Here is a 14,427-nt window from a genome sequence, read left to right as displayed (position 1 = left end):
ACACACACACACACACACACACACACACACACACACACACACACACAACAGCAACACATATATATGAGCATACATGTATAAACACACACACAACATACACACTAGGCGCTTGAGAACGCTCCCCCCCCGCGAGCATGTGTGGGTGTATCGCTGGCTGTTTCTGATTCCTGCTATCATGTGTCCCCAACCCACTTAGCGGGGCTCGACCAATCAGTGGAGACCTTGAGGCGAGCATAAAGAACTGTGAAGCCTCATTAGCTAAGAACAAGGACGGCCAGCATGACTGTTGGTTTTCGTCTCAGTTACCGAGAAGCTTCGTATATTGGCACAAACTGAGGTCGTCACGCCGCGGGGGGACACGACATGACGACACGCGCTCCCTCGTCAGTCACCCCTTGGTTGTGTGTGTGTGTGTGTGTGTGTGTGTGTGTGTGCCCCGGGGGTGACGTCACCCGCGGCCTGGTTTGGTCATGTCGTCTAGTCTCATTCTTAGTCACCGTGTTGCTTCATGCTAATTGGTGCTTTGTACATTTTTTTTTTTTTTGGTCACTGCTCATAATGTTTTTTAAGACGATGTTGTTGTCACATCTAGCTTGCCTGCTGCTTACATTTCCGCTTCCATATTTTGTTGCCGCGGTCACCCGGCTGGCGGGGGGTGGGCGGCTTCCTCTGAGGACGGACATGATGCACGTTCAGTCGCTTCTGATGCAATGTTAATCCCCAGAGACTGGCGGCGGGCTGTGTCTTGCGTCACTGCTCGCCTCAAACACACGCCGCCCCGAGCCTTCCAGCACCAATTAAATGATACCAAGCTCATTACTTCCCCTGACCCGCCGCTCAATATTTCGGATCCTCGCGTTCAAGAAGCAACCAGTGCGCGGCGAACACAAACTCCTTCGTCCCGGGATGGCGACACGACCCAGGCGGTGACGAGCAGACTCAAGACTCGCACGTACAGCTCTCCCTCGTGTCACCAAGGCTGCCACGCTGGATCTCATGAGTACTAATGACGTGCTTGTGCTGCTCTTGCTGCTGCTTCTGCTGCTGCTGCTGTTATCGTTGTTGTTGTTGTTGTTGTTGTTGTTGTTGTTGTTGTTGTTGTTGTTGTTGTTGTTACTGCTGGTGTTGTTGTTGCTGTCATTGTGTTGACGGTGGTGGTGGTGGTAGTGGTAGCAGTGGTGGTGGTGGTGGTGGTGGTGGTGGTGATGATGGTGGTGGCGGCGCCGTATCTTTGGTGATGTTTACCACGCTCGTTCGTCTCACTGTAGCTCGTAGAATATCGCTGCTAACCTCATTTTTCCTTTTATTGAACCGACACTTATTCATGCTGGTTGCAGCGCATGCTGAATATAATAAAGAGGAACTTTAAATTCTGGTTGAATGCAAAGTAAATTAATAGACCAATAAAAATGGGTGGGGGAGAGTACTCGTGCCTCCCGCCACCCGCTGCTGCCTTAGCTCACTCAACTTGCACAAAAGCCCCAAAACATTATGTTGCTAAAACTTTACTCGAGGATTTAGACGCCGACACATTTTGGCCCAACACGTGACAGTGAAGCTGGCGGGCGGCTGCCCTGGCAGGGGGACTGAGGCGTCCGCCACCCTCGGGAAGCCCGGGGTTTTTCGTTTACTTAATGTGTGTTTATCTCTAATATTTTGGTTCCGAGAAGAACTTCAGCACGGACAACCCTCGTGTGCGTCAAGTACTGAAGTCTGCGGAGCGGCAGTGTACTGCTTGGAGGAGTGGCGTGGAAAGGGAAGCGGGAGACAGTGGGGTAGTCGTTGAGACAGTGTTGGTACCAAGATTAAAAATGGTTATCATGCATTCCGCCGTGGCAGGACGCGGGGTGACTGCCGAAACGTGTGGGGAGTGACGCGGATCGCGGAGTGAATTGTTGGTGCGGGCGGGGCGCGATTGCGTCTGTCGGTACTGTCACTGGTGTCCGCGTCGCTCCCGCCGAGTGCAGGACTCATCCCTCGCTTTGTTCCCGCCCCCTGGCATGCCTCATGGCCAGACACCTTATGGCAGCCGGACGGAATGCAGATGGAATTGCGAAAAGGGGCGTACCTTTCCCTTAATACCTCACCCCCCCTCCACGCCTGCAGTCTGTCACGCCCCCTTTCAACGCCCTCTCCCCTCGGACCCCACAAGCTAATGTGTCTCGCTCAGCCCTTCCTTGGCTTCGTGGTGGTGAGGCTTCAAGAAAATAATTAAACCGCGCAAGACACGAGTAGGAAGTTATTTCTCGCGTCATCAAACGTTTGTATGGTTGGTTCTCTAAATACGATACATCTACGATACATCTCACCATTACTCATTATTTCATAGCAGAAATATTAATTTTTATGTTAATGTAAATTATGCAGATTGTGATACACAAATCTAGCATTTAGAAGACAATTACAGTTGGAGTTTAGATTTTATATTGCTGCTTTTCAGGAAGAGTGGCCTCATGGTGTAAGGCAGCGCTGCAGTACCAAACACAAGTCTGTCCTAAGAGGCTTGCCTGTTTACTCTGTCCTGGCGGGCGTTGGAGCGAGACTCAAAAACACGAGGGTTGGTAACACGAGCAATAAAGAGATGGCGTGCCTGAAGGCTGTGCATGCATGAAAGAGGCGAAACTGTTTATTATCCATAAGATATTTGAATTTTAATAAAAATTAGGTATTCAGTCTCGTGTGGCTTGGTCATCACCCTCACCACTGGAGGTTCGCCCCTCTTGGTAGCTCACCCACTTCTGAATGTTTAGCGCGTTAGTTTCATGTCGGACTGGGACCACGCGGCTCACCTCATGAGCAAGAGAGGAGCCTTAATGGAAACACTAGTAAAATCTCTCAGACACATAACCGTAATTCTACTGTTAGGCATATTTCTCTGCCTATTTTTCGAGAAAATTTTGCTTCCCCTGCTGCTCTCAGGTGACGCCTCACGTTCTCCAGACTGCACATCCATATGACTGTCCCTCCTAATGCTCGGGAAGCCAAAGCCGGTCTTCTTTTGTATTGTTTTCTAAAAGAAAATGTGAAAGATTACTTCCTTTTTCTTTTTATTCTTTTCAGACTCAGACTTTCATATGGAACTTCGGAACTATTTTTTGTGTATGTGTATTTGCATGATGTCTCTTATGAAAGGAACAACAGTAATCCTTTTCTTTGTTTTTTTTTTCACTCATAATTTTGCTTTCTTCCTCTCATGCAAAATGATAGAGCTTACTTGTTGTGTCACCATCTTGATGCACGGGAACATGATTCAAGACAATTCATTCCGAGGCTTCTCCGTGCTGGTCTCGCGCGTCGCCTGGAGACTTCCCCCAGGCTCGCGTCGCTGGGCTTGTGCAGTGTATTCTCTCTATCATCATCTACTTAAGATGCTGTAAATATTGTACAATCACATGAGCAGCATGTGTGTGGCGGCGTACGTGAGTGAAAGCACTAGAGGAGCGGTCTTCCCGCCGCTATTTCGCGGAATACACCTTCCTAATATGGGGCGGCGTGTCGCCACCATCGCCTCTCACACTGGCTGGAGGGAGACTTAAGACAGATTTTCCTGGTAACAACCGCCTTCATTCAGCTCGACAAGGAAATATTACAGTTCGGAGCGAACACGATCCGACCCGCCCCTCCTTCGCCCCCAGCGAGGTGCTGGCGGCTCGGCCCACAAGGTGTTCCCCCTGGTGGCGCTCAGCACGGTTCGCCGCGGCCTGCACAGCATAACTGGCTTGCTCACACCTCATCATAATTAGCCCATTCGCCTGGCTATTTTCTGTGTGTTTGGAACTGTTGCTATAGACCGAACAACACATGCAGTCTACTGAAAATTGAAGCTGCTTATCGTGAGTTTTATTCTCCCATGGTGTCACCGCACATCCAAGAGTTACTTGGTGCAGTAAATCAGAGTGTTGTTTCACCATCTCCCTGACACGAGGCGGCAGTGTGATCGACACGCTTCATGTTCGCTGCGGTGAGAGGATTTAATCAAGACAGTGTTGAGTGCGCGGCGCGGGGAGGCGGCAGGTCAGTCGTGAAAAGAGCGAGCATCGGCAAGGAACAAAGAGTCATCTGGTCTGCACCATCCGCACGAGCCTGGCTGGTGGTGACACGCTTCGCCCTCATTACCAGCCGTCCACGCCCGCCCTCACCCTCCCTCTCTCATTAGGCTCGCCCTTTACCCTCGCTCTCCATCCACTATTCCACTCTGCCACACACCTGCATGCCTCTGCTCACTACACACTGCCCTCTCACTCCTGGACGCCCTCAATATTTAACCATCTATTCACTGAAACTGGACCTGTTGGCCTCAAGGCATTCTGTTCATCGACACTCACCTGTCTTGATTAAATCCTCTCACCGCAGCGAACATGAAGCGTGTCGATCACACTGCCGCCTCGTGTCAGGGAGATGGTGAAACAACACTCTGATTTACTGCACCATATGCGCTGGGTTTGGCGATCAGATATGATATGTTGCTGATGGGAGGAATGGGTGAGGTAAAGAAATGCAAATAAGGAGAAGTAATAAGATAGGCATGGATAAGGAAGGGTGAGGGAGAGGAGCAGTGACAACTTTCACTCACGCATCTCGCATCATGAACACTTTACAAGCGATTTCCTCTGTCCACGCTCTTCCCCTCTTAGTTCCTGACTCAGTGCGATAGTTTCTCTCTCTCTCTCTCTCTCTCTCTCTCTCTCTCTCTCTCTCTCTCTCTCTCTCTCTCTCTCTCTCTCTCTCTCTCTCTCTCTCTCTCTCTCTCTCTCTCTCTCTCTCTCTCTCTCTCTCTCTCTCTCTCTCTCTCTCTCTCTCTCTCTCTCTCTCTCTCTCTCTCTCTCTCTCTCTCTCTCTGTGTGTGTGTGCGTGTGTGTGTGTATGCATGCGTGCGGTGAAAGGCGGTCAGTGGGCACCGTCGGCCCCCCAGTACGTGCACGCCTTCACTGCGGGCCGAGGTGGTGCTACATATGGGCCTTGTGTCCCTAAACACGAGCAGGTGTGTCGGAAAAAGTCCCAAGAGTCAAGTTGGTCGTGAATCTATAAAGTTCGGAGGCTGATGGGGCAAGAACCGTGTCCGGGCGGTGGTCTCGTTCCTCCCACCCAGAGTCAGCCAGTCGCCCTCCACACCTCGGATCACCAACTCCCTCCCAAGTTTGGATGGGGATGGCAATCTTTTATTCATGGGACGAACGAGCTCGGGCACTGCATCAGCCGGAGGCCCACCCGTTCCTCCCCGGTGATACGGCCAGTCAATCACCCCTGTCTCGCCCCGCCTCCCCCTTTTCCTGAGTCACCTTTCCACCAAACACTTTCCCGCCGCACTTTCCCGCTACACTCTCCTCCCACCACCTGTTTACGCCACACTATTTAGCTTCCCACTTGTTCTTCCCACCGCGGTCCCCTCCTGCCTCTTGCTGACTCCCCCTCAGTGCCCCGCCGCCTCACCACCCGTCTCCCGTCTACTCTATCTCGCAGTCTTTAGTTTCAGCAGCGGGAGGATCACAAGAAGGGTCCTCATATGTACTATAACCTCAAGAATGATGATGCCCCGGTCCCTCTCTCCTCTTCTTTCCCACTACCCTGCCCTCTCCTGTCCCTCCCTCCCTCCCTCGTCCTCCCGATACGTCCCGTCAGCGCTGTCCAAGCCGCACAGACCAGCGTGCGCGTCCCCTTGTAAGGCACTCCGTACGGGATCGTCACTCTTTTTAACCATTATTCGCCGATTGAAATTTCGGTCATGACTGTGTGTGTGTGTGTGTGTGTGTGTGTGTGTGAGTGTATGTGTGTGTGTATGTGTGTGTGTGTGTGTGAAGCATTGCGTACGTAGTGACTGTTAATAGATATTCTTATATACTAAGAGACCGCGCGCGCGCTCGTACAACAGAGAGAGAGAGAGAGAGAGAGAGAGAGAGAGAGAGAGAGAGAGAGAGAGAGAGAGAGAGAGAGAGAGAGAGAATCAGATCAAATAGCATACTATACATCAGTGAACTCTCTCTCTCTCTCTCTCTCTCTCTCTCTCTCTCTCTCTCTCTCTCTCTCTCTCTCTCTCTCTCTCTCTCTCTCTCTCTCTCTCTCTCTCTCTCTCTCTCTCTCTCTCTCTCTCTCTCTCTCTCTCTCTCTCTCTCTCTCTCTCTCTCTCTCTCTCTCTCTCTCTCTCTCTCTCTCTCTCTCTCTCTCTCTCTCTCTCTCTCTCTCTCTCTCTCTCTCTCTCTCTCTCTCTCTCTCTCTCTCTCTCTCTCTCTCTCTCTTTCACCGCCCTGTCATTACCTATCCGCCACTTTTCATGCAAGCTACAGGTCACTGTCTCTCCCAAAGCATTAAAAACCCTTTCCTATTCTGCCTCCGCCGTGTCCTCCTGCAGCAGTACCCCGTCCATGCTCCTGACGCTGCAACACAACACAAAACTGCACGTATGCTAATCTCCACACACTTGTATTCTGGCTACACTGCTTGCTTTTTTTCTTTACTCTCTCTCTCTCTCTCTCTCTCTCTCTCTCTCTCTCTCTCTCTCTCTCTCTCTCTCTCTCTAATGCCAAATGGTGTCGCCTCGGTATCTAATTGGGCGTTTCTTGTGTGTTTGTGTGTGTGTGTGTGTGTGTGTGTGTGTGTGTGTGTGTGTGTGTGTGTGTGTGTGTGTGTGTGTGTGTGTGTGCGTGTTTCTTTTTTTTTTGTTTGTGTATGTTTGGGTTTGTGGTTTGTTAAGTTTATTTTATTTACTTTCATGTTTTTTTGTTATTTGCTTCTTCGAGTGTGTGTGTGTGTGTGTGTGTGTGTGTGTGTGTTTAGTTTTTCTTTACCATTGTGTTTTATTTTTGCTTCGTTTTGTGTTGTGACTGAAGGAGACGCGTTGACTTGCTTGCTGACTCTCTCTCTCTCTCTCTCTCTCTCTCTCTCTCTCTCTCTCTCTCTCTCTCTCTCTCTCTCTCTCTCTCTCTCTCTCTCTCTCTCTCCACGGCGTGCCACTTGAACCGTCGTCCTTTAAATCTGAACCATCATATTCTTCGCCACTTAAAGTTTACCACTCCATAAATTCGCACCGCTGGAATTCTTAAAACTATTCTCTCACCAATTTATATTTTCCTATTCCACTTCGGCTCACACGAACGAAACATAAAACCCATCCGCTTAACAACAAAAAAAGGGCGCACCGAGATTAAAACAGAGAGAGAGAGAGAGAGAGAGAGAGAGAGAGAGAGAGAGAGAGAGAGAGAGAGAGAGAGAGAGAGAGAGAGAGAGAGAGGCTACTGGTGAGCAAAGAAGGGAGCTCACAACAGCCTCTCGTGTGTCCATTATCCTCGCAAAGTACTAAATTACTCTTGCTTACGTCGAGGGAAGAAAAGAAGCGCCTTTAACTTAAGCACGCGCGGGTTGGTAACACTGCATCTGTCTTAAGGAGGGAGGCAGGGAGGGGAGGAAATGATCGCTAGGGAATGGGAGGGAGAGTGGCAGGGAGGTGTTGTGGGAGGGTTAGAGAGAACAAGGAATAACAGGAAAATAAGGAAGAAAGAAGGGAAGGAGGAGAGGTGAAGAGACAATAAGGGGAGGGGAGAGAAGGGGAGGAAAGGTGGAGGCTATTCTAGTGGTGAAGAGGGAATAAGAGGAAGAGAAGAAGGATGAAGATATGGAAAAGAAGAAGAAAGATCTAGGTTATACTAATAGAGAAGAAAAAAAAAGGGGAATCAGAAGAAGAAGAAAAGTGAAGGGGAAAAAGAATGAAGGGAAGGGAATGGAAGGGAAGGTGGGGAGCGTACCAGTGATGGAGAGGAAGGAACAGGTGGGAGGGGAGATGGATAAAGGTGTACCGGGGATCCCCACTTCCCGGGTTCCGTCAGAGTCAAACATGCAATATTTTCATTACCTTCTCTCTAATTAAGGGTTCCCTGTCGGCCCACGACGAACCCCACCTCTGCTCCTCATTCTTCATCTCATTGTCCGAATCTGCAGTAAAAACTTCGGCTTTAGCTTGAGTGACAGTGACGGATGGCCCAAGAGAGAGAGAGAGAGAGAGGGAGGAAGAGGGAGGGGGACGTGGGGGCAGGGGACGCAGGCAAGGCTACAGGAGATTAAGGAGGATGGAGGCAAAGGGGGGGAGAGAGAGAGAGAGAGAGAGAGAGAGAGAGGAGAGAGAGAGAGAGGAGAGAGAGGAGAGAGAGAGAGAGAGAGAGATGAGAGAGAGAGAGAGAGAGAGAGAGAGAGAGAGGAGAAGAGAGAGAGAGAGAGAGAGACTGTATGTAGACAGAACGTAAAAAAGAACTAAAACAAATAAAGTTAGTAAAAATGTACTTATTAACCAGTATTTTTAAAGAATGACTTCGTTTGGTGATGTGTGTGTGTGTGTGTGTGTGTGTGTGTGTGTGTGTGTGTGTGTGTGTGTGTGTGTGTGTGTGTGTGTGTGTGTGTGAGTGCTGAGGCAGTAACGTGGAGGTGATACGGTGCTAGACGTCCACTTGTATTTATATAACAAAGAGGCACAACCTTTACGCCCTCCGTGATAGACATAAAGAGACACAATAAATGTAAAACTAAACACGCATTTTCTGCCCAGGAGCTTCTGAAAGTGCGGGGGCGAACTGTACGTAGCAGGAGGAGGAGGAGGAGGAGGAGGACAACGACGAAGAGGAGTAAAGTGAAGAGGATGTAGACGAAGAAGAGGGGGGGGGACATGGGGTCTTGTAGGGGGTTGTGAGGAGAAAGGATGGAGAGGGTTGTGGAGTGAGGGGCGGGGAGGCGAGGTGGAGGCAGGGCAGGTGGGGTGGTGGGGAGGGTGCAGCTGGGCGACAGAGATGGAGAGGGACCTGGAACGCTGGACATGGGGGTCAATAATGATCCATGTAGAGGAGTCCAGCGGGAGAGTGCATGGGGGCGGGGCGGGGGGAGTAGGGGAGGGTGGAGGAGAGGGTGATAGTGGGGAGAGAAGTAGTGTGTGTGTGTTGTGTGTGTGTGTGTGTGTGTGTGGTGGGGGTAGAATTCAGGGATGATGGTTTAGGATACAGAAAGGATAGAAAAGGAGGAGGAGGAGGAAGAGTAGGCGTAACATTCAGAAAGGGAACGAGAGACTACATTTATGAAGTTCAAGAGTCAAGTAGGGATCAATGAACAACTGAGTGAGGACAGTGAGTGAATGCTGCCCTGTTAGTTCCCACGTGATACTACCTAAGCTGACACACCTTACCTCACCTCTCACCTTCTTCCATTTCCTCTCCCAATGATAACTCGAGTCACCTCCACAAAGCTTCCTCGGACTCAAGTTTGTACTCAGTCTGGTGGGCGTGGACTGTGTGACTGATGACTATATGTAATTCTGTGGGTGATATGAACCCGTGTAAGACTCCAAACACTTTAAACCTGAAGGAAATGACTCACTACACCCTCTCTTAATCCTCTCCCTGCCTTAGTCATCCTTTCTTAACATTCACAGCGTTGTAGAAAGATTATTAACATGGATAAAGAGAAAACAAAAGAGATAAGGTTATTTTTGTCTTTTCTATACTAAAAAAAACTGCTTAAGAGATTGTACAGTACAGAGAACAGGTGTCTAAAAGTTATAAGTGATTACGGGAAGAAAAATTGCCAGGTAGTGAAAGGGTTAAGGTTTTTTGAGTGAGAGCGTGGAGATGAGAGGCTGTGAGGGCGTGAAGGCATGGGGACGTGATAGTGAGGGAAGTGGTGATGGTGAGGGACAGTGAGAGACAGTGCCTGCTTCCTTCATTATCTTACTCTTCGCGTTCATTATATTTGGTTTGCTTCTTTGGCTCTGTCCCAGCGATGTCTCCTTTCCTACTTCTCCATCCCATCCTTCCTTGCTTCTTTGCTTCTTGTCTTCGCCCTCCTCGTCTTCATCTTCACTATTTTCCTCATCCTCTTCCTCGTCTTCATTCTCCTTGTTCTGTTCATCGTCCTTTTCTTCGTTCTTGTCCTTGTCTTCGTCCTTCTCGTTCTCATCCCCATCCTCAGTCTCATCTTTCCCTGTTCTCTTCTTTGTTTTTCTTCCCTTTCTCTCATTCTTGTCCTCGTTCTCATCGCTGCCCTCATCCTTATTCTCTGTCTCATCCTTGTATTTGCCTTCCTTGATCTCTTCCTCGTCCTTAGCTTCATTCTCATCCTCTTCTCCCTCTCTCTCCTCCCTATCACCGTCCTCGTCCTCGTCCCAGTGGTTCTCGTCGCCGCAGCGGGCCAGTATTCTTTGCTGGGTTCTTTGTGACGCTCCTCGCCATGCCTCAACATCCTCATCTTCCGTTAGTCGTTTCCTCTCATGACAGCGTCCTCCGCCTCTTCCGGAAACCTCCCCTGCCGGTCCTCCTACTTTGCTCTTACACTCCCTTCCTCTTCCCCTTCCCCTTCGAGAAACACACTTTGGTTTTCCTTTTCCTCTTTCCTTTACCATCTCTTGACCCGTGTCATCATCATGTTCTCGTTTTCTTTCTCCGTGTTTACATTCGGTTTACCTCTAAGTAGATTTGCAGTAATTTTCCTTTTTTTCCTTACCTTTTTTCTCCTTCTCTTCTTATTCCTTCTTCTCTTTCTCCTGGTCATGTTCCTCTTTGCTTCTTCCTCTCCTACTTCGCCCTTACATCTCTAACTTTAAATAGTCCCTTAAATTGTCCAGATCATTACGAACAGCATAGTGAGGGTTAACAAGTCTGGTGCTGTTTGTTCTTCCATTGTGTTTCATTGTATGTCTTCTCCTGCTTCACCTGCTGCTCCTTCTCGTCTCGCGTGGGCCAGGCCGTGGGCAGCGACAGGCGTCCAAGGGGTGAGTAATAACAGGCTCATCCTCTGCCCGGCCCGCGGCGACACCGGCTGGGGATGCATTACTCAGGGCGGCGCTGATGACTGTTCTCTGTGTTATCTGAAGAGTGATCACGAGTCACAGCCCAGGGAATCGATCACTGCGACCCTCCCTCACGCCCACACGCCCGCAAACCCGCCCGCTCCTCTGTTTTGGATGGATTTGTGGTCTCACCTTCCCTCAGGCTGCCTTGCCTCACCTCGCCTCGCCTCACCTCGCCTCACCTCAGCTCACCTTGTCCCCCTGACACACTCGCCGCCACGCCCCCTTCCTCCCACTTTTCTCCCCCCTCTCTTATCTTTTTTGCCGTTTTTTTTTGTATTCTTGTTTTTTGTCTTTTTGATTTCTTCTTTTTGATAGTGTTATTGTTTTTTTATGGTTGTTGTTGTTGTTGTTGTTGTTGTTGTTGTTGTTGTTGTTGTTGTTGTTGTTGTTTTCTTCTTCTTTAAGTCCTCCTCCTCCTCCTTCTCCTCCTCCTCCTCCTCCTCCTCCTCCTCCTCCTCCTCCTCCTCCTCCTCCCCCTCTTCCTCCTCCTCCTCCTCCTCCTCCTCCTCCTCCTCCTCCTCCTCCTCCCCCTCTTCCTCCTCCTCCTCCTCCTCCTCCTCCTCCTCCTCCTCCTGCTGTCCTTCACACCTGTACACTAATACTTTTCCTTACAGTGATCCGTGTCAGTAAGGACCTTGCGTCGGGTCCTTCCCCCGCACCTCCCTCAGCCAGCGCCTCAAGGTCTCCGTCACGTCATCCTTCGCTTCGCCCAGCCTTCCCTCAAGCCTCGGCAGGGGAAAAAAAATGTTGATAGTCTCCTTTATCTTTTCGTTTAGTTCTTTCTCGTTGTTGACAGACTGAGATGAAAAATCCAGCAAACTCAGAGGCTGAAGTGTTTATTGGGAGGAAAGGATTGTTGGTGTCGTGATAAGGACCATATGAAACACTGCGTCGCGCCTCCATTATTTTCAAAAGGCTTTAGTTCAAGTAACAGCTTTCATGGGTGTTTTTACGGTTCTAGTGACAGATTAACAAGGTCTCTACATTAATAACAGAACGAGCACCCGCGAGAACTTGGCTAAGGATCTCTGTAGCTTTTGAAAATATATAGACCTGGTGAGAGAGCATAGCGTTTCTTAATACTGGCCTAAGGAAGGTTAGTTCTGCCTCCAGGATGGGGACACGCGTGGTGCCGTGCTGCTGTGCCGTGCTGCTGTGCTGTGCCGCAGGGATGCTGTTATCACGGTGGCAAAAATTCGTGCGAAGAGTCCCGGCTGTCATACATTTTAGCAAGAAAATTCATTATTTTTAATACATCATGATCCAACAACGTCAACCCTCGCTCCTCAGTCCTGCCTGGAAGCTCGCCAAGACACAGAGCAGAGCCTTAAAAAATATATATGGACCTTCATCCGCAGCTAACTATAAATCAGGAGGCACGAGTAACTCACACCTTGGCAGCGGCACGATGATGAGGAGTAGAGCTTCACGCCGCCCCGCCCCGCTCCACCCCGGACACAGTGCGGGTCGTGTCGCCCCTCAGGTAACATTAACTTTGGTCTCTCAACTTCTGCCTCACTGTAATGTTGTCTCGCGGGACTAATGTGTATACGTTCCGGCGTGGTATTAATACAGCTTTCTTCGGACTCACACGTGGCCGCTGAGTGGGATGCGGTGCAGCAGGCGGCGTCCCTATCACTGCAAGACTCAGCCACGCAACGCCAGGAGCAGAGGAGGCCCCAGGCTGCGGCCCTCGTAATACAAAGAGACTTCTTCATCCTTACTGCTTCATAATAACCTGCGTCATCATCCTTTTCAGAGGTTTATCTATTTTTTTTTTTTTTTTGACAACACTGTGTATTTGATGCCAGTCCTGGCGTGAAGACTTGTGGTAGACTGCGATTAATGAAGGTATGTTTCATCATCACCCTACAAGCAATAGAGCTGCAGATAGACATACTGAAAGCAGCACTTCGAAGTCACCACACTAAAACAGTCTCCGGCAAACAAGCAGTCACGCTAGAAACACTTACGCTGCAGCCTCACTGAGAACAATCACGCTCGAAAAATTACGATGTCTGCTTTAAGAGGAGGAGGACAAAAAAAAAAAAAAAAAAAAAAATGCGCAAAGAAAATATTTTATTGATTCATCTTATTCTTTATATCTCGTTGCGATCCTAACTCTGAGAATCACCGCCCATATAACGATCCTTGTTGTGAGAGCACGAGAACAGCGGTCGGCACGGGTAGGTATTAACTGATGGCGGTGAGGCTCAGACGCCAGACATTTAGGTCACTTAATTTGTCGGAAGACTGACTGAACTGGACCTCGTCACACTTTCCCTCCAGCGTGCTCTGGCCGTTGCCCAGTCTGCGGGATGGAGCGCAGTGCGGTGGTCTGAGGCTGCGAAGGTTCATGGGTATTAATAGTCACTAAGTGCTGATACTTTCCCTATTTGGCACCGCAGATATTAATGACTTGAGACATTGAGTTGAAAGACGTACAGCGTGAATATAAAACATGTGGCTGCTCATGAGGCTTGGGGAGTGTTGAGGCGAGGCAAGCGGTGGCGCAACCCGGGTCAGGCAATCATGGCTCGGCGGCAGGTGTTCCGTGACGTCCAGGAACGACATATCATAACACCAAGCGCTATTTCACAAGGCGTTTATTAGTATTAGTGATTGAACCAAAAAGATTAATCCATGATTTATATTCCTTTCGACGTAAAGCATTTATTTTATCTTTCATTTGCTCGTTTCTTGAAGTCGTTAATCATTCTCGCGAGGACATTATTAAGTCCAGCAACCCGTGTTGAGAGAAACTCCTCGCCATCACCTGTGCCTCGCTGCCCACAGTCTGGCCAACGAGGCAGAGATCCGTCAAGGTTGCTGCCACGGACGCCGATCATTCATATGGGGGGAGGCGGGAAACGGGGCCGCGTCCACCACATACCTGCCACCTGCCATGCTGCCGTGACGATGTGTTCTAAATAGTGCACTTGTATTGTATAGAGGAGGAGGAGGAGGAGGAGGAGGAGGAGGAGGAGGAGAACACGTGTGAAACTCAACAGTATCGAGCATAAGGATTCCATTGGAGTAATTGTGTCCGGCGGAGTGCACAGGAAGATCGTGGGTCAAGGGGAGGGAGGAGGATGGGAAGAGAGGAGATAGTGGGCGTATGACTGATGCCGCCTTCCACACTCAGCAAAATCTCACTGGAAAAATGGTATGTGTCGAAAGTTTGGCCAAATAATTTCCTGGTTTCTTAATCTTTCAATGCCGACCATCACTCTGAGCTGTGGAGGACGACTAAGATCTGCCGCAGGTGTAAGAGCTGAGACTAAGAGTGAGAGAAAGTGTATGGGCAGACACCGCTCGATGACACCAGGACGGACCGATGGGGTGAGTGATGTTCGTGGCCACACACATGCACAGACAGCCAGACAGACAAGCAGACAGGTAGACGGAGAAACAGACAGACAGACAGGTAAAGAGAAAGACACAAAAACCTTTACACACACACACACACACATACACAAGGGAATAAATTAATCCTGCGACAGAAAAGTGGCGACGCAGGTGTGAACATAAAATTACGGAGTAGAGGGCAAATGTCTTTCCCGTGGCCCGCGTCCCTTGAGCAATCTTTATTTATTTATTTTTTTTTG

General features: G+C 49.5%; 1 protein-coding gene and 1 long non-coding RNA gene across 2 annotated transcripts in view; one reads left to right on the top strand and one right to left on the bottom strand.

Moving 5' to 3' along the window:
- Positions 1–3,808, top strand: part of LOC135112189 (uncharacterized) — a 158,041-nt gene extending 154,233 nt beyond the window's left edge. Inside the window, exon 5 of the long non-coding RNA XR_010274199.1 lies at positions 2,441–3,808. This is a non-coding gene — a long non-coding RNA (uncharacterized LOC135112189). The remainder of the gene's footprint in view (positions 1–2,440) is intronic.
- Positions 3,809–9,571: 5,763 nt separating this feature from the next.
- Positions 9,572–10,369, bottom strand: LOC135088671 (uncharacterized protein DDB_G0283697-like). The gene has a single exon (XM_064003707.1). The coding sequence runs from the start codon at positions 10,367–10,369 to the stop codon at positions 9,572–9,574; it is 798 nt and encodes a 265-aa protein (XP_063859777.1).
- Positions 10,370–14,427: the final 4,058 nt, after the last annotated feature.

This window comes from Scylla paramamosain, chromosome 1 (genome assembly GCF_035594125.1).
Source record: "Scylla paramamosain isolate STU-SP2022 chromosome 1, ASM3559412v1, whole genome shotgun sequence".
NCBI lineage: Eukaryota > Metazoa > Arthropoda > Malacostraca > Decapoda > Portunidae > Scylla > Scylla paramamosain.
The sequence above is the reverse complement of the archived record's forward strand: the minus strand, read 5'-3'. Positions and strand labels throughout refer to the sequence as shown.

What these genes read in the sequence shown, in the direction of transcription:
- LOC135088671 (XM_064003707.1), bottom strand. Translation starts at nt 10,369, where the DNA reads ATGGTAAAGGAAAGAGGAAAAGGAAAACCAAAGTGTGTTTCTCGAAGG.